This window comes from Ochotona curzoniae, unplaced genomic scaffold (assembly GCF_017591425.1).
Source record: "Ochotona curzoniae isolate NIBS_2020 unplaced genomic scaffold, NIBS_Ocur_1.0 scaffold_1852, whole genome shotgun sequence".
NCBI classification, from domain to species: domain Eukaryota; kingdom Metazoa; phylum Chordata; class Mammalia; order Lagomorpha; family Ochotonidae; genus Ochotona; species Ochotona curzoniae.
The window spans coordinates 20,193,705-20,221,445 of NW_024467087.1; the positions used below are offsets into that span (position 1 = coordinate 20,193,705).

General features: G+C 41.4%; 1 protein-coding gene across 2 annotated transcripts in view; it reads right to left on the minus strand.

Annotated features, from left to right (window-relative positions):
* GRIA3 (glutamate ionotropic receptor AMPA type subunit 3) overlaps window positions 1–27,741 on the minus strand; it is a 303,894-nt gene that overhangs the window by 21,083 nt on the left and 255,070 nt on the right. Inside the window, exons 14-15 of one of the 2 annotated variants that reach the window (XM_040999898.1) lie at window positions 1,726–1,973; window positions 1,048–1,162 (exon numbers count right to left, since the gene is read on the minus strand). In XM_040999898.1, coding sequence (XP_040855832.1) covers window positions 1,048–1,162; window positions 1,726–1,973 — 363 coding nt within the window. The remainder of the gene's footprint in view (window positions 1–1,047; window positions 1,163–1,725; window positions 1,974–27,741) is intronic. The other variant, XM_040999897.1, reaches the window with a different exon arrangement.

Below are 27,741 nucleotides of genomic sequence, written 5' to 3' on the forward strand. Positions count from 1 at the left end.
CCTGTCTGTCCGTCTGTGGCTGGGAAGCTCTGTTCTTCACCTCCAGATTCCCATGCATCTTGGTTGTAACAATAGCTGCTCTGACATGCTTCAGTATGGTTCTCAAGATTCTGTTGTCAGGTTCTCTCCTGTACTTACCCACTGTGCCTTTCGATGGCTTGGAATCATGGCTTCTGAACTTGCCCCTATATCTTGTTACTTCTTGCTTGGATGCTGGTTATGCCTTCCTGCTAGCCCCGAAGAGCATTAGGAGCCAAAGGAATGTCAAGAAAGATGGCTTTTCTCACGATGACAGCCTGGGTAACGTTTAGACCTACCTGAACCGAGAACATGGCTAAGGAGAAGCCAAATCAGGGTTTCATACATACGTTAGATCACAGTTAGGCGACGCACTTGTTTAAATACACAAACTGTCTTGCCAAGTCTCTATATGGGGTGACCTATTGAAGAAAGACCCCATTTAACTTGAAACCTCGCTTGTTCATTGGCTTTCAAGTTAAGTGGGGCCTGCTTAAATGGGGCATCACATATAGAGAACAACATCTCATCACTCACACGTAACTGAAGAAGCACCTGCTCAACCAACCAACTCCTGGGAACAACTAACACATCCTAAAAAAAAAAAAACCAAACACACAAAAAGTTTATGTATAGCCTGACTTTCTCCGCAGATGGATCTAACTTCTCACATCACTCAAATGAGGCAGGCGGGGACAGTCTGACAGGAACGCCTTGGGCTCATGAAAGCCTAGGACATTGAAACGCCACATAATGGCCTTCCGAAGGCAACGAGTTTAGTGTTTGAAGGAAGGGAAGGGGTGTGGGTGGGATGCCTCTGTCTGGGAGTTTAAGAAGGGACCCAAGTTAGATCAAAAAATGTGGGCAATGCCCTAAAGTCTTTCTAGTTCCCAAAGCTGCCAGGCAGGGGAACAACCTGGTCACTCCACTGTATGTGGGAATCTTGTGCTCTCTCCTCAGTAATAAGATAACAGTCTTGCCGATTACTCGTGACTAAGGGTACCCGGTTGTGGTGACATTGAGGCTGACCTTGGAGTCACCGCCCCCGCTGCCGCACTCTCCTTTGTCGTACCACCATTTGTTTTTCAATTTGTCCAAGAGGCCTTGCTCATTCAGTTTTAATACTGCCAGGTTAACAGCATTTCTTGAAACGATAAAACATAACTTGTAAGAAAATGCACAAATGCTTAGGAAATCGTTAACGTATAAAAAGGAGCACAAGAGGACAAATTGGCTAAATTTCACAGAACGTGGAGCTATAAAAATGTCTGTACAGCAAATACAGGGTTAAATATTGGAAGGTGGCATGGAGGATAACATTTGCTCAAAACTGAAGTGTGCGGGGTGGGGAAATTGTCTTTGAGAAAAAAAGTAACAAGAACACCACATTCATGCAATTAACATTCGTCACATATGGCACCATAAGTTGGCTTTTACCATTTAAATTGAAAAAGCCGTTGAACTGTAAAATTAAAACAGCAACAAACAGTCAGAGAGGACAACACGCAGAGAGAACATTAAAAAAGAATGGATGCATTAAGTAGATGAAACCATAATTTACCGTCTTATTTAACTCCATGGAATATTGTAGGTTTTAAACTTTTAAAAGTTACCTCAAAATCCACAAGAAAAAAAAATGACAACAAAATGCATCAGGGTAGGTGGAATACTATAACAACACGGATATTGTTATATTATTCCACCCACCTTAATGCTGAGCCTTTAGGGGTTGCCACACCATAGCCTTTGGAATCCAGATTTCCACCAACTTTCATGGTATCACACGGTTTTCTCTGCTCAATGTATTCATTCATGGTTGACTCCAGCAGGAAGGCGAACTTTCCCTTCGACTTTCGCACTCGGGCCACTCCGTCTGCTGTTGTTTTGGTAAACACAGATGGCTCTGCTGATTTCATATAAGACCACATTTTCTCATACACAGCAATTTTGGATCTCTGCAACAAAGAGATACAAGTTCTTCAAGCTGCCAGATATGAGAACTGGAAGAGGTCTCGGGGAGTTAGTTTGCATACATGTTTGATGGCAATCCACAGGAAGAAAAACGTGTTATATTACAATCTAGTATACACAGCTAGACATATGTCAACATGTTTCCAAAACAGGTTTCTCAAAACCAAACTCACCCTTGCTGCATGTAATGCTCTTGGACATTTCCTACGCTACTCTAATCTATTTTAAAAACCAATGATTGGGATCCATTAAATTGATTCCATGGTCTTATTAATTGGTTACAGTCAGGTTTGAAAAATACTTTGTTGGGGTGGGTGTTGTGGTACGGCAGAATAGGCTAGAGCTTGGGATACCAGCATCCCATATCAGTGTGCCAGCCCGAGTACCAGCTATTCCACTTCCAATCCAGCTTTCTGCTAATGTGCACCCTGGGAAGCAGGTCAGTTATGGTCCTTGTCCTCCCTGTAGTAGCCCCAGATGGAGTTCTAGAATTCTGGCTTTGTCCTTGTCCAGCCGTTGCAGGCATTTGGGGAGGCAACGAGTGGATGGACCATTTCTATTTGTCTCTCTTGCTCTCTTTTACTCTTTCAAATAGTTTTTTTAAAAATAGGAAATGCTTTGTTATTTCAATCTTCTTTGCAATGAAGAGGTCTTCCTTTTAGGATAGAATGGGAGGCAGGAAGGAAATATGACTATATCCTTAGAGATATGTCTACAAACAATATTGAATCTATTAAAAGCAAATGAAACAAAGTAAGTCCTAAAATTCAAAAAAAGAAACATCCTTTTCAAAGTTATGCTATGTATTTATTCTGTACCAATCTGAACTAAGGTCATTGGAAAAGAAAATATGACCATTTACAATTCAGCCCACTTCCACATGGGACATTGATTTTTGTAAGAAAAAAAAATTCTTTCTTTGGAGTGAATTTTTGTTTCTCAGTACCTCTCACCTGTTCATACTGCCTTCTAGAGCTGTGCAAAGCTATCCTGTTCAGCTCTCTGCCTGAAGGTCTTTGAAGAATTGCAAGACTTTTTTGTATATTTTTATTGTTATTATTATATTCCATAATATGATTTTGTAGGTTTAGTGATCCTCAATCTGCCTCTCCTTCCTCCTTTCCCATTCTCCCCACCACCATTTACCCCATTTTATAACAACAGTACAGTCCTTCAGCAACACTCACAAGTCCAACATTCTACTGTTTAAGCATATCATGGCATTGTAGGTATTGGCAATGGTGGAAAATCTAGTATCCTATTATTAAGGTAGATTTCACAGTTTCATTGGCAGTCTGCCTTTAATTTTGGAGTAGAGATGCAGACTGCAACGTATCTTCACTTCCTCATAGGCTATTCTCCATTAATCCCTCAAGTGAAACTCAACTGACTGATATTTTCCCCACTCTCAGAACTTTAGTCTTCATTCTATAGGCATGTACAAGTTGGTGATGTCAAAGTGCAGTGTCTCTAAATAAGCATGGTACCAGACACATGACCAGAATGAACCCTATTAGTATCTTATAATGGAACTATTATTTTCTGTCAATGCTGCCTGAGTTTGGATTAGTGAATTCAGTCATTCATCCATCGTTTAAACAAATAGTTCATGCATACCTGCTATTGAAAAAACTCTGTACTGAGGGTCTAAGAATATAGTAGAAGGAACAGAGGTCTCTCATTACTTCAGTTTGAGGTCAACCAAAACTGCTAGTTCTTTCTACCATGGCAAATGTCCCTCATCTTTACCTATTTTTTGAATTTAATCCCATTGAATTTTGTGTCAATTAGAGTGGTCCTTCAAATACACACAAAATAATAACTGTCTCTAGCTCTATGTTAGTCATTGTCGAGAATATAAAGAAAGTGCAATCTCAAGGTCCCAGAGCTCCCGATTAAAGCTGGGAGTTAGGGCCTTAGAAATGAAAGCCCGAGAGAAAAATTCTAAGGTAATGTTTGACCAGAGGTGAGACAGAGTGGTGGAAGCCACAAACACAGTTTTTAAGTTTCTTTTAATGGGGTTTTCTGGCCCCTACAGCAGCTCTTTTGATGATTTAGTTAATCTTCTTTCTGATCTTTAGCCAGCTGCATTGCATCATTCTTAAGACTTGCATGGTCCCGTCTGAATCCAAGGGAGCTAGAATTCCCAGAGCTGTTGGCATGGAAGTGAAACATTGTGTTGTGGCAATCAGATTCTCAGTGAGGCTCTTACTGTGTCATTGAGATGGGAACATGCTTGGTTCATATAAGGTACAGCCAAAAGAAGCCATTGTAGGGGAAGCTGTGTGTGCCGAAGGGAGAGTGCTGGGAGATGAGCTTACAAGGATAATCTGAGTTCAGATCTTGTAGGGCCTTGAAGGGCATGGTAAAAAGCTTAGATCTACTCTAAATGTGCTGAAAGACTTTTGGAAGAAATTTGATTTAAATATCTAAAATTAATTGTGTCTAGAAAATACACTGAGAGGCGAGCCTGACTGGAAGCTAGGAGAGTACTAGGGGTCCAGGCTTCTTTTACACATGAAGAAAACTGCAGTCTTTTTTTTTTTCTGAATTTTAAAACATTTATATAAAGTGAACGTATTTCATGGATTTAAAGCTATAGGCTCAAGAGCATAGTGGTACTTCCTACCCATCCATGTTCCCTAACCACCCTCTTCCTTCCTTTCTTCTTTTTGTACCCCTAATTTTTATTGTTGCTTATTTTCATTTCACTTCACAGTCACAGGATTAACTCTCCATTAGACAAAAAACATCAACATATAGCAAGTAGAAAAAAACTAAAACAAGAAACAACCTATTATTCCCTCCATCAAAACTACAAACAACAGCCAAATCCCAGGTTGTCAATCTCATATAAATTACATTTTTGGACACTCTGCATTAGTGACTGCAAATCAGGGAAAACATATTTCTTGGGGGGTGTTCTGGCTTCTATCACTAAGCATAATGATTTCCAGTGATCCATTTGGTTGCAATGACAAGATTTTATTTTTTTCTGGCTTAGTAGTATTCCACATTGTATATATACCATATTTTCTTTATCCAGTCATTAGTTGATGGGTATCTGGCTTGATTTCATATCTTATCTATTGTGACCTGAGCTAGTATAAACATGGGGGTACAGATAGCACTCTCATATGCCTATTTCATTTCACTTCTGTAAATTCCCAGGAATTGATCACAGTCTTTTAAAATTATTCTTATCTAAGAAAGAGAGAGCAAGCAAAAGGAAGGAAGGGAGGGAGAGAGATAGAGAAATCTTCCATTTGCTTGTTCACACCCCAAATGCTTACAAGCGCTGGCTGGAACCGAGTCAGGCTAAAGCTGGGAGCCAGGAACTCAGTTGAGATTTCCCATTTGGCTAGCAGGCATACAAGTCCTTGAGCCATTCCCTGCTGCTTGCCAGGGTGTACATGAACAGGCATCGGGGGAGAGCTGGGAGTTGAACCTAAGCACTTTATGAAGTACAAGCACCTAAAGCGCAAGACCCTTCTGACTAAGAGGATGTTCTGACAGATCAGGAGAGAGATGCTTGTAGCTTGCACTAGGATAGGAGCAATGCCATTGAAGAGATGCCGTTGCAGTTAAGATATGCTTTAAAAAGACAACACAAACCTTGATCCTTCACACCGCAATCAACCATGTAATAATTATTTTTAAAAAGAAAAGAAAATAAAAAAAGACAGCACATAGATCCTGCTGCTGAACTTCTTTGCCACCCGACCCTACAGGCAGTTTTGGGTTAAGCACTGCCCAGCCAAACTGCTTTCATTTTTCTCTCATTGTCTACTTGTGTAAGATTTGCTGTAGTTCAGAAATGCCTATGGGGCAGCAGGCCTTTGGCACGGGGGTTGGGCTGCTTGCATCCCACATGGGAGTGCCTGGGTTGAGTCTGAGCTCCACCTCGGATCCAGTTTCCTGTTGATGCACACTCTGGGAGGTGGTGGGTGATGGCTCAAGTACTTGGGTTCTTGACCCACAAGGGAGAGACTGGCTTGTGCTGCTGGCTCCTGGCTTCAGTCTGGCATGACTCTGGCTGTTGGTGGCCATGTGAGGAGTGCATCAACAGAAGATAAACCTCTCTGTATCTCTGCTTTTCAAATGAAATAAAATATAAAATTGTGTAAAAATATTTTTGTAGAACCTGTCCTTTCATCTCCCATCCATTTGCACTACTACTGTCTTCTATTGGTCAGGCCTGCATCCTTTGAAACAAAATTTTTTTGATGTGAATTATATTATCTTCTATTTAGTCTCCCTGCTTTAGTCCTCTATTCAATTTATGCTTCAGTGATCCTTTCAAAATGCAAACCTGATTAAGCTAATTCCTTTTTAGAAAATCTCAGGGCTGCTGTGGTAGTGTAGCAAGCTAATCCTCTACCTACAAGCACCACGATCCCACATAGGTGCCAGTTCATATCCCAGCTGCTCCATTTCTGATTCAGCTCTATCCCCATGGTCTGGGAAAGCAGCAGGGCATGGCCCAAGGCCTTGGGCCCCTACACCAATGTGGGATGTGGGGAAGGAGCTCCTGGTTCCCAGCTTTGGATCAGCTCAGCTATAGCCATTGAGGCTATTTGGGGAGTGAATCAGCAGATGGGAGATTCTCTCTCTCCCCTTTTTCTCTCCCTCTCTCCCTCCCTCCCTTTCTTCCCCCTCTCCCTCTCTCCCTTCATTTTCTTTCCTTTTCTCCCTCTCTCTGTCTCCTTTCTCTGTAACTCTGACTTTCATGTAAAAATGAACACATAGAAAATTCCTCCTTTAGTTCCCCAATACCTACAGAACAGATCCATTCTCATGTTTGATATTTCTGAGTGCTTATGATCTTGGCCATACTCTCTGATGTGAGAGTGATCCCATGAGGCTGGATTATTTTATTGTTCACATACTTTGATGTCTTATGCCTTTGGTTAGCCTGTTACTTCTACCTGAATTACTTCATTCATTCTATGAAATCCAGAGTGAATGTTACATCTTTCATGAAATCTCTCCTGACTTTCTCCCACTCCTTTAGAAGTACTTCCTTGGTTGTCTTCCAAAAGAACTTTGCAGATGTCTTTACTATAGAGCTTGCTATACTGCATGGGGGTGAGCTGGCTCTGTGTTTGTCTTGCCTCTGTTACTTGAGCATTTCTTGAGGATGAAGTCCATGCCTCACTCATTGTTATAGCCTTCTTGGCAACTAGCACAATGCCAGATACAGAGTAGGTACCAGAGGTGTTTGATAATGACTGAAACTCAAGCCTGATCAGGGTTAAAAATGGATTTCTAGGGCCCGGCGGCATGGCCTTGCGGTTAAAGTCCTTGCCACGAACGCGCTGGGATCCCATATGGGCGCCAGTTCTAATCCCGGCAGCTCCACTTCCCATCCAGCTCCCTGCTTGTGGCCTGGGAAAGCAGTCGAGGACGGCCCAAAGCCTTGGGACCCTGCACCTGTGTGGGATACCCGGAAGAAGTTCCTGGATCCTGGCTTTGGATCGGCACAGCACTGGCCGTTGCGCTCACTTGGGGAGTGAATCATGGGACGGAAGATCTTCCTTTCTGTCTCTCCTCCTCTCTGTATATCTGACTTTCCAATAAGTAATTAAATCTTTAAAAAATTTCTGGTCAAAAGTATCAGAAGGATCATGTGGCCACTACAGTGGCTTAGCCAGCAAATCCTCTGCCTGCATTGTTGGCATCCAATATGTGTGCCAGTTCTAATCCTGATTGTTCCACTTTCTATGCAGCTCTTTGCGTATAACCTGGGTAAACAACAGAGGAGGACACAAGGCCTTGGGACCCGCAACCCACCTGGGAGACCCAGAAGAAGCTCCTGGTTCCCAGCTTTGGATTGGCTCAGCTCTGGCAGTTGCAGCCATTTTAAGGAGTGAACCAGAGGATGGAAGATCTCTCTCTTTCTCTCTCTCTCTCTCTCTCTGTAACCCAGACTTCCAGGTTCAAAAAAATCATTTTTAAAGAAATGAGGGATCATTTAAATCACTCTTAGCAATTTGATAGCTGAACTGTTTTTCTGAATGTCATCTCATCTGATCTATTAGACCAACCAGAAGCTACGTGTTTTGCAGGCCCCTTTATACGTGCCGCTTAGCCTGCTTCTGAAGCTCGCCCCGGTAACTCCCTGCCTTATGGTTCTCAGCACTGAGGGCTTTCTGTGATTTAAATCTCACCCATAGTCATTTATGTGCAATTGTTGTTGCATTTGACACGTAAAAATGCCGAAGCATCAAAATGAAGTATACTGCCAGTGACTTTCATTTTCTAGTCAGTTACCCAGAGGACTTTCAAAGTAAATAATTCAGGTGTACAGAAACATACAAAAATCATATTTGAGTAACTCTGTACCTGCTACAAAGTTTAAGAAATGAAACATTATAGAGTTAAGTTAGCTCATCTACCTGTCCTGATTACATATCCCTTCTATATAGATTTTGGGCTTTATTATTCCCTTATATCTCTTTATATGTTTATTTGAATAAGACTATCTCCTTTCTGTTGGCTCTATAGTACCTTAGTCTTCCATCAGTGACTACCCAATCCCCCACGCCCACCTTTGAAGCAATATAGATCAATTCCAATTTGGGGCATTATAGACAAGTCTGTAGTTGGTATTGATTTTTATGCACACCTAAAAGGCCTTTTGTGTTTTTCATTTTAGCTCAATCTGACCTCAGCACCAGGCAGGGGGTGTACAGATTCAGACAAATCTGTCTCTTATACTATTTGCAAACAGGCCATTACTTCCAAAGATGTATTTATACACCAAAGGCAGAGGAGTCCATGAATTCTGTTTCAAGTGTACTGTAATTTGAGCTCATTTACTTCATCATTTACTTGAGCTTTTTGATTGTTGATACAAGTTAAAAGGTTTATTCCTCTAGGTAATGATGCATTTCTAGCAGAATAAATGGCAGTACTTGAAGTGGGCACTTAAATTGTGGTGGGCACGTAGCAGATATTAATGAACGTGGTAAATGACAAGTTAGTTAGTGGCAGAAATGATTAGGCCCTAGTTGGTGACTAAATTCCCGAAGAGGTTAGAGGGGGAGAAGACATGCTTCATAAGCAAGAAAAATTAAACTGAAACATTGATCTTGTTAACTGGTGCTTCAGTGATAGTAAAGCATTCAGACCAAAGAGAAGAAAACATATTACTGGAATTGTTTTTCTGGTGTGTCTTATTTTGGCTGAAATACCAAAGGCAATAAAAGAAATTGAATTTTAACTCCATCATCTGGGAGAAATTACTGAAATTATGGGCAGGATGTATAATAACAAGTTCATTTTTCTCCAACCTGCCAGGATTCAGGTTTTTTCCCCTTTATCCCACAGAGCACCATTTTGTACATAAGAAGGCACAAACAGTGGTTATGCTGAGAAGCATGGGAAATTCTGCTAGCACTGCTAGATAATTAGCAAACAAAATCTAAAGGAGAAATATATGAATTAAAGAGAAACAAATTCATCTGAAGCAGCTAATAAGGTGGAGCCCTAGCATTCATGGATACAGTTGTTACAGTTCCACCTATTTATAATGAAGCATGAAAGCTTAAAAAAAATGGTTACATTTGTCTTTTTGTTGAAATGAAAATTTGAATCTAGGGTCCCGTGAGTCTGGAGCAAGCAAACAAATTGTTGAACTTACCACATTGACCTTGGGCAGCTTTGCAATTGTATTGACCTCTCCTTGGCATGGTAGTTCTCTAGTGCTAAAAGCAATTCTGTATGGATTCAGCTGTATACAAAGCAACTGTGCTGTAGTGGTTAAGACTGGGAGTCATACTCTTTGAATTTGAATCCTTCTTGTTAGGTGCATACATGATCTGGTCACTCTGTATCTCACTTTCCTCATCCATAAAATGGGATGACTTTGTTTAATACATTTGCTTCAAAGGTTTATTTGGGTAAGTGGAACGAGTTAATATATATCTAGAATGGTGCCTGGCACACCAAAAGTGGTGAAAAACATGTATTTGCAGAGAAAAGAAGCTACAAGTTTTTCATCACTTCTAGTGGTAGCATGCATGTCAATAACATTATAAAAGCATGTTTAATATTTATAGAGTCATTTTTCTGAGGAAATTGTATGCATAATTATTTTTAAAAAAATGATGAGAGAGAGGGAGAGAGAAAGAGAGAGAGAGAGAGAGAGAGAGAGAGAGAGAGAGAGAGAGAGAAACTCCAATCTTGTGGTTCATTCCCCAAATGACTGCAATGGCCAGAGGTCTGCTTAGAGCTGGGGACTCCAACCAGCTCTCCCACGGGGGAGGCAGGAACCCAGCTGCTTGGGGTATCACTGCTGCCTCCTATAGGAAATTCTGCTAGATAATTAGCAAACAAAATCTAAAGGAGAAATATCCAAATTGAAGAGGAACAGATGAATCTCCAGGAAGCTAGAGTCAAGAGCCGGAGCTGGATGTGGAAGTCTGGCACGCCAATGTGGGAGGTGGCTATCTTAGCTGCTACCCTACAGCACACCCACCGCTGTTTAGTAATCACTTCCATATCTGATCTGTAGGCACGGTCCTGGTGAGTGCCTATGGGTGCCATCAGCATGTACCATGTGCCTTTTGATTTTTAGGATTTGTTGTTAGAAGAAACATGGTTAAGATGTCAAAATTCACTTTTAAATGTATGGAATTCTTGGTAGTTTCATTGGGGTTTATATGTTAAAAATTGTTTTTAACCAGAACACTGCTATTGGTCAACTTAGGGAATGATGTTTTCTGGTTCTATCTGTATTAAAATAGGGTGTCCACTTGGTCACTTGGAATGAGTAGAATATTAGAATTTTAGAGCTAGATGCCATCGTCAAAAGCATCATGTTCAGCCTGGTACCTGCTGAAACATCCCGCAAATTCTCTGATCAATTACCTTTGAGTGATGAGGCACTCCCCTGATCAGAGAAGCTTAGAGAAGCTTATTATATGATGGTACAATTTAAGTTCTTCGTCGGACTTGTGTTCTCTGTAGCGTCTCTTCTCCAGTCCCATTTCTGCTTTGTGTTGGAACTGGGCAGGTTCTCCTCCCTGTTCCCATTTCTTCATTGGAGCTAGTGCTGATTGTATTGCTTTGTGATAGTCACTACCACAAGTCAAGTCCAGGCTCCCTGAGAGTAGGGCTCATGTCTCTGTCTCCCTCTCCCCTTCCACTCTCTCATCTCTCTCACCTCTCTCTCTCTCTCTCTCTCTCTCTCTCTTTTGCCTATAGGTCATCAGTGTTTGGCATAGTGCCTGGTATATGTAGTAAACTCCCAATTTGTGTCCATAGATTGAATATTAAAATTGAAGTGCTATGCACTGGCCCGCATTCTTCCCTCTGTAGTGATACAGTAACAGCATGCTCTCTTTGCACATAACCCACACCCTCAAGTCTGGCACTGCAAGCTGGCCTGTGAAGTACAGTTCTGCAGGCTATACATTTGAAAGGCCTGGGTTTGTTTACTTGTATGATCTAGATTCCCATCAGCTCCTTTTCTTTGGTCACAATCTTCTAGATACCTTTACATTTTCTGCAGCCCATCCCAAAGTGTGGCCCTCAGCATTAACTAAGATTTCTTGTATGTTTAACATAGTAGCACTACCGCAAAGGACAAGGGACACATTTCATCTCATGATCTAGACTAGCAGCACACTTTTTTTTTTCTCTTCAGCACTTTTCTATTGGTCAGCAGTATGGAATTAACTATACTAACAAATCGAAAAATACATTGGAAGTACGATTGTTAACAGAAGTGTGCTTAAATCACTTCTAGATCATTTATGGACAAAGTGGAAAGTATTACATACTTTGGAAAGAGAATGTTGGTGTTTGTAACACCTCTGTGTTCTCAAATGTGCCTTATGTGTTCTGAGTGAATAATTCAAGAGTACAGAATAAGGAAGGGTCAGATTAGGGAAATATGGTTCTAGACATTGTGTATTCCAGTGTTCTTCAAAGGGGAATTGGCTGCCTTTGTGTATTTACCTTTCAGCCACGGGTGTCAGCTACCAAGCCTGTGCATATCATCTATTCCCGCCACTGTATGTACATGGCTGGCCTTGTAAATGCATGTCAAGGAGTGGGTTGATTTGACTTTGGGGTTCTCAGCTTCCAACCATGCCTCCTGTTGGCATTGTCTGCTCCCCTCAAAGATCCACCATGTACCAGTTTTTTAAATGTTCAGAATTGTTTCTTTTAGGTTTTGAAAAAAAAATATTGCTGACGAAAAGAAGAAGAGAGGAGAAGAGAGGAGAGGAGAGGAAAGGAGAAGAGAGGAGAAGAGATTTTTCACTTGCTGGCTTACTCTCCTAATGGCTGCAAAGGCCAAGGTTGGGGCAGGGCCAAAGCCAGACTGGAAATTCAACCCAGGTCTCCCATGTAAGTGACAGGAATGCACTGACTTAAGCCATTCCTGCTGCTTCCAAGGCTCTGCATTGGCAGAATTTTGGAGTCAGGAGACAGAGGCGAAGTCAAACCCAAGCACTCTGACATGGTACAAGGTGTCCTGACCACTAGGCTAAATGCCCGCTTCCCATCCTTTTCTGGCATCAGCAACCTAGAAGGTCTTCATGGAGGTGTTCAATGATCTTAAAAAGGGCTTCTGTTACCATCGAGTGAAAGTTTATTGTTTCCTTAAATAGGAGACTGGGCTTCTTGGCATTGTAAAAAGTGACATTTGGGGGCTAGAGAAGACCAGCCCTATGTTCAGGACCTGAAGAAAGAAAAATATGGCAAGTATTTCAAACAAAATGGCTTCCCCTCTGTTTATTACAGACTATGTATTGCTTGACAGTTTGGTAAATTTCTTCTCTAGACCATATCTTTCATGAGGAGAATATAATTGCAACCTATAATCTGTTTTTTTTTTCTTCTGAATCATTTTGTCTCTTCTGAGATTTCTGCTCTTATTAAAGGCTCAGATGGCATTGCTGGCTGACACCAATCCAAAGGGGGCAGCTTGGGACCAGGTCTGCCTGAACTGTGCACTTTATAGAAACCATGTGGGCCTTGCATCCCTCCCCAACATTCAGGAACAAACGCTGCCTCACAGAGTCAAAGCAAATCTGCAACCAGACAGGAGATCCCTCCAGGCAAAGTCCCAGATGGAAAGGAAGCTTTCCATGCAGCTGCTCTGGAGAGCTGCTAACCTCCTTTCTTTCTTGCTCCCCTTTCCTTGGCTATTCCTAGGCTTTGATTGGCTGGAAAGGACAGTGTGTTTGTGTGTCCTAGTGGGGTAGGTCGGGTAGAGTAGGGGGGAGGGGCAAAGTGTGGGCCAGGCAGACCTGGTTTGAATGAAGTTCATCATCATAGTAATGTGTGTCAAGGCTGAAGAAATTCCTTAGGCTCTTTATAGTGGAAACTTCAAGTATGTGGTTTAGGCCCATGAGAGGGAAAAATGGGGGGTAAGAATATTGTCTGTCCAATTACCTTTCAAGTGTTCCTCTTTCCTTTTTCATAGAGGCCTTAGATTTGTCATTCATAGGAGATAGTCTACTCTTTAACCACTTATATTTGCATATGCCTTTCTGGTCACCAATGTGATTTGGTACACACTGATTCATATAAGCCCCACAGCAGCTCTGTGAGGCAGGTGCACTAGCTGTCATTTGTTCCTTCCTTAATCCCCAGTGCTGAGAATAGCATGTGAACCCAGTAGTACTGGATACATTTGTGGAATGAAAGAACCCATTCAAACTTTACAAATGCCAGAAGCAAGTGGGGGGAGAGAGTAAGTACAGTTGTGATGCCAAGAGATGCCAGGGAAGGCTTTGGCTTGCCCCCTCACTCCCATCGACTCACCCTGAAGTCACCACAAATAAACAAGCCTGGGAGAACCTACATTCTTGATTTGCAGGTAGTTTCCATACAAGTCCCTGCCACACCACCACCTTGAAGGATATCTTTTTGTAGCAATTGGAAAAATGACCAATGACTCACTCACTTACCCCAAGCTGCACACTGGATGAGGAACAAGGCTGGTATGCTACCCCAAACTTCTGAATTCAAGGCTATAGACAGGTTTGTTCCTTTTAATTCCAACCCCTTCTGCTTTAACACTGATGGAATCCTAGTTGAAGCTTGAGAGTAACTCACTTTTTAAAACATTTTTTACTTGCTATCCATGCTGTTTTCTTCTGAATCGAGCAAATTGTGAATTAACTCCAAACCCCTTCTAGGAAAACATTTGTATAAATGAATGTTCTTGCCACTCAATGTAAGCTTTTGCTACAAGCCCCTAGTGTCCACATTTCAGCACATGAAGATCTTAGAGCAATCTGGGGCAGAAGAAGAACCCATATGGTTTGCCAAATGTATATGACATGTATGTTTCTTCCACATCTGCTTTGAAGAAATCAACAGCTTGGGGGTTGCATTTGGAAAAGGGAATCACTGAGTTTTACAGTCTTCCTCCACCACTCCTGCCCAACTAAAGCAATGAGATGGTTTCCATTCTGATTTGCAGCAAGGTACATAGGAAATTATTTTTATTTCTAAAGCATGACTGAAACCCCAAGTTCACTGTCTTTCTTTCCTTCACTTCAGTTTATGCAATTTTAAGCATTCAAACAAGTACAGCTTGTCAGCTTCTTTTAGCTCCCGACCATCAGCCACTGCCTTGTGACTGTGTACTGGTGAAAACAGGGGGAAGAAAGACTGGCTTCTATTCTTAGCTTTTCAATGGGTGTGTTGTGATCCTGGCTGAGTTATTTTAGGGGCTGGCTTTTAGATAACTTCAGTGGAATTGGAGGTCACCTTTTGCTTAGACATTGAGTGTTGCCCTCAAACATCATATACTCAGTGCAGACACCCTTGCCTAACATTTTCAAGCTGTTTTAAAGTCCAGGGACAAGTTACCTGCCAGCTCCAAGTGTGCTATTTTAGCAGTCTCCTTCACCAAGCTGTAGGTGACAACTTTGCTAGGTTTCCAGTGACCTTCCTGGTGCCCCTCTCTGGCATGCTAAGTCATATTATTATTCTGATTCATTTGCTGCTTTTCTTGCAAGGTCAAACTAAGCATAGTTCAAGGGGTTGAAGATAGCAACAGGGGCTAAATGGCTTTGAAAGCCAGAGTGAACACACTCTTTGAGAAAATGTTTTCTAAGGTCCCACAGTGTTCTTCTCGGCAGAGTAGACAGGAGACAGTATTTTCTTTCCCTGTGGCTCATAGTTTGAAGATTTTACTTCATAGGAAGCATTTGCCAACATCTGGACACTTGATTTAATTGTCACAAGTTGGGAATATGCGTGCAACTTGGTATCCAGTGGATCAAACCAAGGAATGCTGCTAAATATATTGTATAGCCCTGGCCAGTGCCTACAAGCAGAAATTACCTGATGGCCAGTGCTGACAGTGCTAGGGTTGGCAACCCTGCTCGGGGCTCCAAGGAAGCCACCATGAAGTGAGGAAGACCATCACAGCTGACATGTAATTGAGCACATGTTTTGTGTTGAGCTCTGGTTGAAGCACTTTATGTATGTATGTATACTTTGCATACATAACTCATGCAATCCTCACAACAGCTCTGTGATTTAGAGTATGTTGTTCCTCATTTTAGCAGCACAGTAGCAGAGACCCAGACAAGACAAACAATTCGCCTGAGGCCACAGAGATGTACAACATGGATCTGGGAATGAACTCAGGCAGGCTCCATAGGCTGTGCTCTTCCAACAGTACACTGTTCCCAGATAGGCTAAGGGGTGATTGCTTGAAACAATGTCTACATTTTTGATATAATGTCAATGGGTCCTAGCATGTAGATTGGGGATCAAGGTGTCTTGTCCTTAATCTACAAAACACCCACTTTTTGCACTCAAAGTGACACATTTTTCCTCTTTTTTTGAGAATGAAAATACATCAATATGGACTACCAGGACTGTTATCAAGCAGGACTGTGAGTCAACTTTTATTGTAACAAGATTTTCATTTTTCACTCTCCTTCTTGGGCAACCCACCTCTTTTCTATCTGCTTTATGAGGTACAAGATGAACCTTCCCCCTCAGCTCCATCCTGCTTCCAATAAAGGATGGGAAATCTTCATATTGAGGTACAAGTGATGCACAACAGGTAAAAGTGTGATCTCCTGGCAGAACTTTCATTTTTACCAAAAGTCAAAACACAGCTCAAGGAATGCCTGTCTAATGGTGGACACATCAACTGGGTAAAGGAGAGATTTTGTATGTGTGTGTATAGAAAAGCTGACTTTGCTTACTACATATCCTGACCTTTAGACTGCAGAATCTGATTTCGGAAGAGAGAATGGGCGATAGAGAAAAGCCTCCCATCCACTGACTTTCACGCCGTAGATTACCCCTAGACCTGCTGTCACACTATTTAACACTCTGTCATTTCCTTTAGCTGATCCAAATTACATTTCTCAACAAAATTTTGTCTTCAGAAATCCAGAGTCCATCACCTTTGATTGTTTTCCCTTTCGAGCTGCATTTTCAAAACAATTTTAGAGTTTTATTTATTTGAGAGAGCACTCCCATGTGCTGTTTCACTCCCCAAGCCCACAGTGACCAGGGCTAGGTCGGGCTAAGGCCAGAAACTCAATCCAGGTCTCTCGTGTGAGTGGCAGGAAGAGGAACCCAATTATCTGCAGTTATAGCTGTCTCCTAGGACCTGCATTATTAGCAAGCTGAAGTCAAGAGCTAGAGGCAGATATTAAACTCAAGTACTCCAATACAGTATGCAGTTATCCTAAGCAGCATCTCAACTGCTAGGTTAAATGTCTTGTTGCTCCGACTATATTTTTATTTTCTCTAATGAAGCTATTTAGTGAAGTTCAGTACTCTTGTTATCCTTGCATCAATTAATTGTAGTGCAGAGGCCAAACCTGGCAATGTAGATCCCAGGAAATGAGATAAAAAATAATCTATTAAGAAAAATGTACTCTGAAGTTGCCGTAATTTGAGCTTCCACAGTGGTTGTTGCTTCCAGCTTCCCAGAGCAAGAATTATTTTTATGTTCACATGATAAAGGGGAAGGAGGAGGGCGGAATGGAAAGCAGCCATGGCAGTTTGCTCAAGGATATTCAGGAGAGCCCACATTTTGCATCTTGTGTTTTTCAAATGTTAGTTTTCCAAGAGATGAATGGGAACTACTCTGAAGAGAAATCCTGTTATAGCCAGCTCTGCTGAGCTTTATCTGCAGGATTTACCTGGGAAGCTAATGACCACAGCTTCTGTGATGCTACATGGGGTGGGGTCAAGATTTAAAAACATCTTCCTAAAATATTATAATATTTTATGTTACAATATTTAGAACAAGCAACAATGACCCTGCAGTAAGAACAATTGGCTGCCAGTGATTGTAACAGGTACTAATAATGAGAGGGGTACCATTATTAAGCACTTCATGCATGCACCAGAAATGCAGAATTGACATTTAAAACATTACATACACTGTTGTTAATCCTTACAATGACCTTGTTAAACTAAAAATTATCTTCTTTTTATTGAGGAAGTAACTATATTACTTGTAGAATTTATTTGCTCATGGTTTATACCACTGGTTAAATTTCTAGCCCTGACCCTTCTAAATCCCAGACATCTATCCAACCGCCTACCTAACATGTCTGCCTAAACATCTCCAAGTTAACATGGCCAAAAAGAATTGCTGAGTTACGCCAACCTCTGCTTGTTACTCCTGTACTGTTCAGGAGTGAACATAGTCCCGCCAGTCATCTGATCTAGCTAGTTGCTCAGGCCCAAATCCTTTTGGTTATCCCTGACTTTTCTCTTTGCTTTCATATCCAACAGCCTGTTAGCTCAATCTTCAAAATATATTCATAATGCAACCATTTTTCAACTCTTAACCAAGCCAATCATTGTCCACCTGAAACACTGTAATCATTTCCCAAGCAGTCTCCCTGTTATTGCCCTTGTACAGCAGTGTGAGCTGGCCTTTCATACATAAATTGGACCATGTCATGCTTCTGCCCAAAGCTCTCTAAATAACCATGTATTGAACAGAATAAGATCCAAAGTCTTTACCAGGTCTTGGAACAGAGCATATTAGGCTCTGCCCTGTTGTTTTCATCATTCTTATCTCTAACCACCCTTTCTGTCCCCCATGCCATTCCAGTCACATGAGCCCTTTTTCTCAGACCAACCAAACACATCCTCATGCCTGGGCCTTTATTGGTGCTAGTCTGTATGGAATACTTTTCACTCTCAAGTTGACATGGCCTATTCCTTAATTCTTTTGGATGTCTGGTCAAATGTCAGGAAGGCCAAAATGAGTCAGCCAATATGATAAAGCTCTCCCCACATTTATCTCACTCACTCATTTTCTGCCTTATCAAATTGTGGTTATTGCCAAATGAACATTGTACTTACAGTATTTAGGGTTGTTTGTTCTTGTTGTTTTCACCTACTACAATGAACACAGCACTGTGTTTTGCTTTGAGCTCTCAGAACAATGGCTAGCATATAGCATGCACTCAATGGATACTGAATGAATAAATGAAATGCTGGGATTTAAACCCAGATCACTTGACACCCACGTCTACAAACTCCTTCTCCCTCTCCTTCCAAAATATGTAGAGGTAAAATATTAATTCCCAGGTCACATGAATGCAAAATGACAGATTAGTATTCATGTCTAGGAATGTTGACTTCCACATCTTTGCTTTTCCTACAAATCCGCACTGCCTCCTAGTGGAGAAATTGCTATTGGCAATATTGACAAAAATGTCAATCAATTGATTGAGATTACTTCTTTGACCTGTTATTTTGACATTTAAAAAAAATCACCTGTAATCTTATACCTTTGTGCGGCACTGAACTCTGTACAACATTCTCTGAGATAAGAGGGATCAATATTGTAACCCAGCAGGTTGTCATAAGACCTTCAGCCCTACTGTTAGAAACGTTCCTTCTGTTTGATCTACTTAAATTTCTCTAAGATTTTAATAATTATTCCTGAAGTTGAGACAGAATATTAAATATTAAATATAACTCATGTTTGTTGAGCCCTCAATAAATTAGGTCATGCTTTCATGGCAAGTGTGAAGATAGTCCATGCCACATACGACCTTTGTGTGATTTGACTTGTTACAGAATTTGTGCCCGAAAATTAGGAAAGGAAAGGAAATCAAGATAGGTTTTGAGGCAGATCGGTAAAGTGTTGCCATGCTAAGGCAGGGGCATATGTGGATGGCAGGACAAAATGGTGTCTAGTTAAGTGTTACCAGTGTTACTGAGGCACAGATTAGAATCAAAGTTAACTGACTACATGCCTGGCAGAGAATACCCTATATAAGGCCAAATGGGACCACTAAAATATTCGGTTTCAATATATTCACATTTTCCTTTCTCCCATGACTCTCCATTTTGCACAGTTGGGCTTAGATTTAAGTCTTTTCCTTCTTGCTGTGTTAGGACTGTTCCGGTAAGTATTATTTCTAAAGGCGTTATGCTGATTAAAAAAAAAAAGTGGCTGGCTGGGGTTTTGTCTGGCAAACACACTGACTGTGAAAACTGCAGGAAAATTGATTTTCTGGCGTTTGCATGTCTTGGCACAAGCTGTGCAGCATGGAAGTTCAAGTTACAGAACATTCTAGTCAGTAGAGAAAATGGAGGTGACTTAATAAATGATTAGATTTCACCATTGGGGTGAAAGTGATGAACTCCATATACAAAATGACAGTAAAACTATTTTTCTGCTATTTTCTTTAGAGAAGTAGTTATCTATTTAATCTGATATCTACATTTGAGCACAAATCAAGCTAATTCTTTCCCCATTCTACATGTTCAAACCTTAATTTCAGTATCTCTGTAGTCTTCCTTGTTCAGTATACATGCTGTGGAAAAGCTAATAGTCGCAGGTGCCCTGGATCAGGTCTGCCTGTCTGTGGTGGAATTTTTCAGTTATCTGAAGGTTTGTTTTGGTGTGTAAAGCAGTGGTTAAGCCCATAGATCCTGACTGTACAAAGACCTGGTTTGGGTACTTATTAGCTTAGTGACTTTGGGCAAATGATTGATTCTCACCAAGCCTCTGTTTAATCATATGAAAAACAGGGATGTTAATAGGAGCCTTTTTATAATGTTCTTGAGATGAGGAAATGAGAAACTGCTTATAATAAATCTAGCATAGTTTGTGGTAGCATAGTGAAGAACTTAATAAGTCTTTGCTCATTCAATAGTTGCAGCAGGCACAGTGGCACAGGCCTTGGTGGAGGCTAGTGTAAGAGACATGTCCTATGCTCAAGAAGCTAAAGGAACTATCAGTAGGAATTGTCACCGAATACAATTTTCTGAAATGTTCTATACTCATGTTTTCCAATATGGCCAATTCTAGATATACATTGTCTGCTGAGCACTATGTAACTAGTATTACTGAAGAACTGAATTTTATATTCCTTTAAATAGTTACATGCAGCTGGATATTGGACAGTGAAGGTCCATAACTCAAGTGAAAGAAAACCAGAGAAGTACTAAAAGGAATCTGAAGGCTGGGGAGGGCTAAGGGGTTGGGCGTTTAACCTAGTGGTTAAGACTCCTGCATCTGTGTTGGAGTACCTACGTTTGAGTCCTGACTGTACTCCTAGTTCTAGATTTCTGCTAATGTGAGTCCTGAGAGGTTGAAGTGATGGCTCAAGTACTTGAGTTCCTGCCATCCATATGGGAGACCTGCACTGAGCTTCAAACTAACCAGGTTTCACACTGGTAATTGCAGATGCTTGGGGAGTAGACCAGTGGAAAGAAGCTAACACGTATGCACCCCACCCCACTACTCAAATAAAGAATAAAAAGCAGCCAAAGGGCACTGAGAACTACTTTGAGTTTGATAGTTTACCCTTATGTGCGGGTTAGGATTGCAACTAATGGGAGTCCTGCCTGCACCTGTTGGAGGGCTGGACGTAGCTTCAGTTGAAAAGCATAGGAAGAACATAACTCCTGTTCTATTCAGAGTAAATGTGTGGCTCTGGAAGGGCTAACTCAGCCTGTATTTGTGGAAGATCTTTCTAGAGAAAGGCTCACTATTATATTTGCATGGATAGAAATTCCTAAGGCACATGCAGAGATGGCTTCCTCTAAATTTATCTTCTTTGTGTAAAAATAGAAATCAATGAACTCTGAGACTAGGTATTCCATGCAAGAATATTCCTGTTACTCCTGATCAAGAACCAACTTTGCTTCAGAAAAGCAAGGAAATATTTGTGGGAAAAAAGTAGGATTGAATTTCTACCCAAGCTGATTTTCTTCAGCCCTATAAGATCTTGCATTAGGTGTTTGGATTTACTGTCTCTGACTCACTCGCTTTCTTTCTTTCTTTCTTTCTTTCTTTCTTTCTTTCTTTCTTTCTTTCTTTCTTTCTTTCTTTCTTTCTTTCTTTCTTTCTTTCTTTCTTTCTTTCTTTCTTTCTTTCTTTCTTTCTTTCTTTCTTTCCATCCGTGTCCTTCTCTCTTTTTCTTTCTTTCTTTCCCTCCCCCTCTCTCTTTTTCTTCCTTCCTTCCTTTCTTCCTTTCTTTTGTTGTCTGCCTCCCTTCATTCCTTCCTTCGTTCCTTCCATCCTTTCTTCCTTATTTGAAAGGTAGATTTATGAAGAGGAAATGACCACAACAGCCAGAGCTGAGCTGGTCTGAGCTAGAAGACAGGAGCTTCTTCTGGTTCTCCCACATGGGTGCAGGGTCCCAAGGCTTTGGGCCATCTTCCACTGCTTTCCCGGGCCACAAGCAGGGAGGTGGATGGGAAGTGGAACAGCTGGGAGAGAAATTATCACACATATGGGATGCCAGCAATACAGGGTGGATGATCAGCCTGGTGAACCATGGTGCTGGCCTTTTTGACTCTTCTTTCTAAGAAAAGAATTCCAACAAGGGTGAGCAGTTAAGTAACAACATTCACAATTGCTCCAGTTTTTTTTTTTTTTTAATGTTCCTCTCTGTATCAACCCTGATAGGTATATGGGCCACAGAATTGAGTATAATTGAAATTGAAAGTGTTAGCATCTTTTAGTAGTTTTAATTTCTCTAAAAACTGCAAATAACTTTGTCAAGTATTCCTTCTAAATGCCTTTGCATTATTGGTCTCCTGAGGCCAAAATGGGAAATGTGCTTTATTTGAGTCCCCAAGGTGGGGACATAACTAGTATTTCCCATGGAGGTAAGTTCTTGGGAATTCGGAAGGTTGTATTTGGTTCAAAGTTGTATTCATAAAAACTGCATTAAAACCCCCAAATAAAGTGGGTGCTGCAAGATTTCAGATTTGCATGTCACACTGCAACAGGAAGCCAAACCTAGGGAACAAATCAGGAGCTGTAGCAAAGCTATCCTTCTTTTCCTTTCCTCTCATTCTCTCTCTTTATGGATCAACTAGAAAACTATTTTGTTTTATGTTCAGGGCTGGCAGTTCATAAAGTTATGTTCATACTGACAGTATGGAACAGAAACAAAACTAGAATCCGAAAATCCTTCAAAGTAAACCTAGTATTTCATTTGACTTAAGTTTCTGATTGATAGTTGTTATCTTCATGGGATAAATACCAAGTGTCAGATTGTAAGAGGAAGCCATGGTGCATCCTGAAGGACTTAAGAGGAATAAAAGGAACCGGGAAGCCTGGCTTGCAAAATGTATTTTTTTATTCAAGCATTTTCTATTACCTGTGAATCTGGTAGGGTGGGGGATAATTTATTAACAATCATTGGCTTGAAATGTGTTTCCTGTAAGTTTCTGTTTTTGTGCCAGCACCTAATTACCAAAGAATTATAGGAACCTGAAAACTGGCTCTCTGTATCTTGAACAAGAGCATTATGTTGCTATTCAAGAAAGGTGGAGTAGGCCATTAAGACTTTTCCAGAAAACCTCTTGTATTTTTCCCTTAAGACTCTCCTGTCTTATATTCCAACTCCGATCAGCCAGTGGTGGGCATCTCTCAGCTGGAATGCTTACTGCCCTGTACCTTCCATCTCTCACCTTTAACTGTGCCTTTAACTGTAGTTAATTCAAACTAACACATGCTTATGCAGACTTGTGTGTTCTTCGGAACCCATTAAGGATAATCTTAGGCTAAGAATTATCTGGGTTTTTCCTCTATAATTAAAGAACTTATTTCCATTAGCCCAAGATTTTTCAATCCAATTGCAAAATGTAATTTCCATAAGATGACTTCTTCACAATCCGCATGTAAAGACAACAGAATATTTAATTAAGAGCCTTTGTAGATAACAATCTTTCTTTGAGGATTATTTTCTCTATCTTGAGTCTCAAAATTACTTGTCAAATGTTGTGGGGAGATGGAGTTTCTTTCCCTTCCCCCACCTAATGGTGATCTGTGTTTTCTACTGAATTCTATCCAAGTCATTCATTATGCACTCACTGGAAAGTGTGTTATTAAGGAGAAGAAAGGAAGGAGTCATGCTGTCCTCCCCAGGTTTAAATGCTTCTTTTAGATGGTACAATCAAACAGATATGCAAAATAGGCCATTAATGCAACATTAAGGTTATGAATTTAAAAACAAAATTAGAGAATGCAGAACTTTAAGGTTCTAATTGTTTCAGGCTTAGCAATATGGTACATGCTGGTTATATAGCACACATTAGGAAAATATGAATCCAAAGGTGTTTAAGAATTATCAGTGTGCATCATGGAGACTCCAAGATTAACTACTGGAGTTGTGGAGACTTCTAGAATGATGTCTCCATATCTATGTAGAGGGGTTCAATCTCAGCAAATATCTTTTATTTGATTTTGTTAAGATTCATTTTTTTTTTATTTGAACGGCAAAGTTACAGACAAGAGACGACATCCAGAGAGAGATCTTTCATCTGCTGATTGACTACACAAATGGCTGCAACAGCCAGGGCTGGGCCAGGCGGAAGCCAGGAGCTGAGAACTCCAACTGAGTTTCTCACATATGTGGCAGGGCCTCAAGTGCTTGGGCCATCATCTGCTGCTTTCCAAGACAATGTTAGTAGGATCAGAAGCGGAACAGTCAGGAATCGAACCAGCACTCATGGGACACTGGTGGTACAGGCAAGCAGCACAGCCTATTGTATCACAGTGTGGCCCCCAGCAAGTCAGTTTTCTGATGCCTTTGAACTTCCCTTTCAGTGATTTGTGCTGCATTGCTTAAATAAGAGTATGCCTTCCATTACATATCAGATAAATTCCTAGGGAAAAAAAAAACTGTGCCACAAATAAGTCATTTTTGAAAATCAAGCTGTTTCCCTATTAGTGCACGGACTGTTTTGTGTTTATTTTTGAAAGCCTTCCTCCTGGTTTCTCTGAGAAATGGTTAATGACCTGTGAACAACAAAATGCACAAAGGGATCTCAATTTTACAGGGAAGAGTATGTTTCTAATGTGAGTAGTTACTATTAATTGCCTTTATGATTTGTGAATGTGCTGATGTATGGCTCACTCAAGGTAAGGGCCAGATGTATTGTATAGCCAAATGTTTTGGAAGAAAGAGAAAGCCTTAAAGATAACCAATGTTTCCAACTAGTCCTTGATCATCTTTGGTCTGATAGAATGACGATGCTATGAAAGGCGAGGGAAGATAAACCAACAAAAGCCAGCACAAAGTGACTTAAGGTGGGAGGGCCTCATGCAATGGATGCTGTGCTGCATCCCCAAAGTGTGAAGGGCAGAAAGAGATATCCATGTGAGCAAGGGTTACAGTGGAACAGAGTGGAAAAGAGTGTGCTTTAGCCTCACAAGAACTGATCTAGTCTCCATTGAAGACGAAGTAAAGCACGCTCCCCTGGAAAAGCTGCAGATGATGGCCCAAGTGCTTGAGTCCCCGCCAGTCATGACTCTGACGGAGTTCCTGGCTCCTGGCTTTTGCCAGGCTCAGCCCTGGCTGTTGTGGACATTTGGGCAATGAACCAGCAGATGCATGAATGAGAAATTCTCTCACTCTCTTTGTTTCCATCTCCCTCCTTCTCTTCTCCTCCTCCTCCATCCTTCCCACTTCCCCTGCCTTTTGAATATATCTTTAAAAGGATGGAATGGTTCCTCTTAAAGTATACATAAGTGATACAAATAAATTATAATAGGAAACACCAATGTGTTAACAGTTCCAGCTTAACATGGTCTGAATATTAGCAATGTCCATAAACCAATCATAACAGGCAAAGGTTGTACTGATTCCAACGTTGATCAGGTGCTGACCATTGATGTGGATGAAGGCTCAGCAACCCGGCCTCAGGGCTGGAAAGAATTTCTTTCCTTCTTGAGGCTCAGAATGCTTCCACAACCAATGTAGTGCCCATATCCAATAGGTATTTTCTGCCTACTGCAGAGATGGGTGCCTTTGAAATTCTATGTATTTCTGTTGAATTACAAAACATTATGTTTAAATGGCAATGGTGATCTAGAATTAAAAAGGAGGGAGGGAGAGAGGGAAGGAGGGAGGGATGGAGAGAGAAAGCTATCATAGAAATTATGCTTTTTCCTTTAAGGCCTAAGAGCCAGCACTTCTGTTTGGTTACCAACCACAAAACCACTGCTTTCCTGAAAGATAGGCTTTCACTAACCCTTCTTGGTGCTGATACTAAAGGAGGGCATCCAGCTCACACTCCCCTCACCAATCAACCCCACTGACTCCCAGGAGGCTTCATGCTGCCATGTGGCTGGGCACCTGGGGCTTCCCACTCTTAAGTGTTTCAGGTGGGAGAAGAGTTGTACTCCTCATCTGCTTTGTGCTTCTACAAGACACAAATGCAACTATCTTTGTTGTCCAGTATTCAGATTCAATAGGCGAATGGAAGGGTGTAGGAACAGGAACAGGTGTATTAGGTATGTGCTTCTGGTTACAGGGCAGAAATCTGGAAATTATCTTACTTCCAAACCACTGTGAAAATTCGTTCTTTCTGAAAGCCGTGACAAACTTCCAACTTTGAGCTTTTCCTGGTGGTGAGATTCATGTGCACCCAGCTTGGGAAATTTGGGGCTTTGGGCTTCCTGTAGCCTCTGGAACACAGTGACACACTAGAGCCACCTCACCACACAAGGTATATTATGGGACAATGAGGGAAGCTTGGAAGTCAACAATGGGATGGGTAGTAGAGGAAGCTTCAGCTGGCTGGTGGCTAAGCATCCAAACTCTTGGTGCCACCTTTCATTTTGTCCCTTTTCTTTCTTAAGGACACTTCGCTTACCTATCACTTCCAACCACATTTTAATACTGACAATTCCCTGTGTGAATATCAGATCTGTATTCACCTATTGATCTCTACTATGGGGAAGTTTGACACTCGAGACCTCCTGAAAACTGTGCAAGTACCAACACAGGAGCCTCATGCATCACATGGGGAAAGAGGAGGGCTCGCACGCTAGCTTCTTCTTGCTGGCTTGAGGTTCCAAGCTCTTGACCAACCTTCTCTTTCTGTCTCATTTTCTCCTTTTTAATGAAATTTTTCATGCCTCTGCCTCTGTGAGATTCTGTGGTTTTGATTTTTCTCCTGCTGGCTAGCATTGGAGATAGTCACCCAAATTTTCCCAGGTAGGGATATTGAAGGCTAAGAGGCTTGCTATAGCTTCTATAAAAACCACAAACAGGGCCTGGCATGGTAGCCTAGCGGCTAAAGACCTCACATTGCACAGGCTGGGATCCCATATGGGTGTCCGTTCTAATCCTGACAACCCCGCTTCCTATTCAGCTCCCTGCATATGGCCTGGGAAAGGAGTAGAGGACAGCACCAAAACCTTGGGACCTGGAACCTGCGTGGGAGACACGGAAGAGGCTCCAGGCTCTTGGTTCCGACTGTTGTGGCCATTTGGAGAGTGAATCAGCAGACCGAAGATTTTCCTCTCTGTCTCTCCTCATTTCTGTATATCTGACTCTCCAATTTAAATAAATAAATAAATAAATAAATAAATAAATGTTTTTAAAAAACCAAAAAAACCGTACAAACATATTAGCCCTGACCATGCAGCACATAGCAAGTAAAGGAAAGAAAGAGAAAGGTACGTAGCTGTGGTTAAAGAAAAGCAGGGGAGAGCTTTTCTCTCAAAGGTAGAAATTTTCAGGTTCTTTGGCAATTTCTGGCCCATTTCCACTAAGAAATCCCTTTTTACCTAGATTATTTTATCTAGATAAAATGCCTTTATGCCGATCATGCTGACAGAAATTATCCCCTTGTAATGAGCATTTGGACTTGACCACCCATAATTCTCTAAGATGGGGAGTTTGAATCCTGGGGTTCCTTGAAGAGTCTTTAGAGACACCCAAGACCCACCTGGTTGAATGGGCTGTAGGAAAGGAAGAATGTTAATCTGGATCATAGGTGTAAAAGGTCAAAACTATAAAAGTTCAAGGTTTCTGATATTAGCTTCCTTGCAGTTTCATCTTCTCTTAATGTTAGCTTTCAGGGAGTTTGGTTTTTGTGGTCTCCACTCAGATCCCGTAGTTGAGTTTCCCTCCAGAGAAGCTTTGCTTGGGGCTCCCTAAAGCTTTGGCAAAATGTTAAGGCAACTGTGCCAACTTAACCTCGCTAGCTTGCCCCTGGAGCAATCATTTCCATTGGTCTCTGTTGGACAGAGGAAAATTTTTCCTCCCTCTCTGACAGAGACACCCAGGGGTTGGGAGACTTCTTCTCGGCCAGCCAGGTGTACTCACTCTTAGAACTCCTCTTCCTCCCAGGCAGGCCCAGACTCCAACTTCCTTCCTGCAGCCTTCATACAGGAAAAGCCAACTTAAAATACGAAAGCAGAAATTCTCCTATATGTTGTATAGTTAAATATTCCTCTTGGAGTAGCTTTTGGTCACTTGTGTTGAAATCATTTGGGGTGATGGCTTAAAAACATGGATTCCCAGA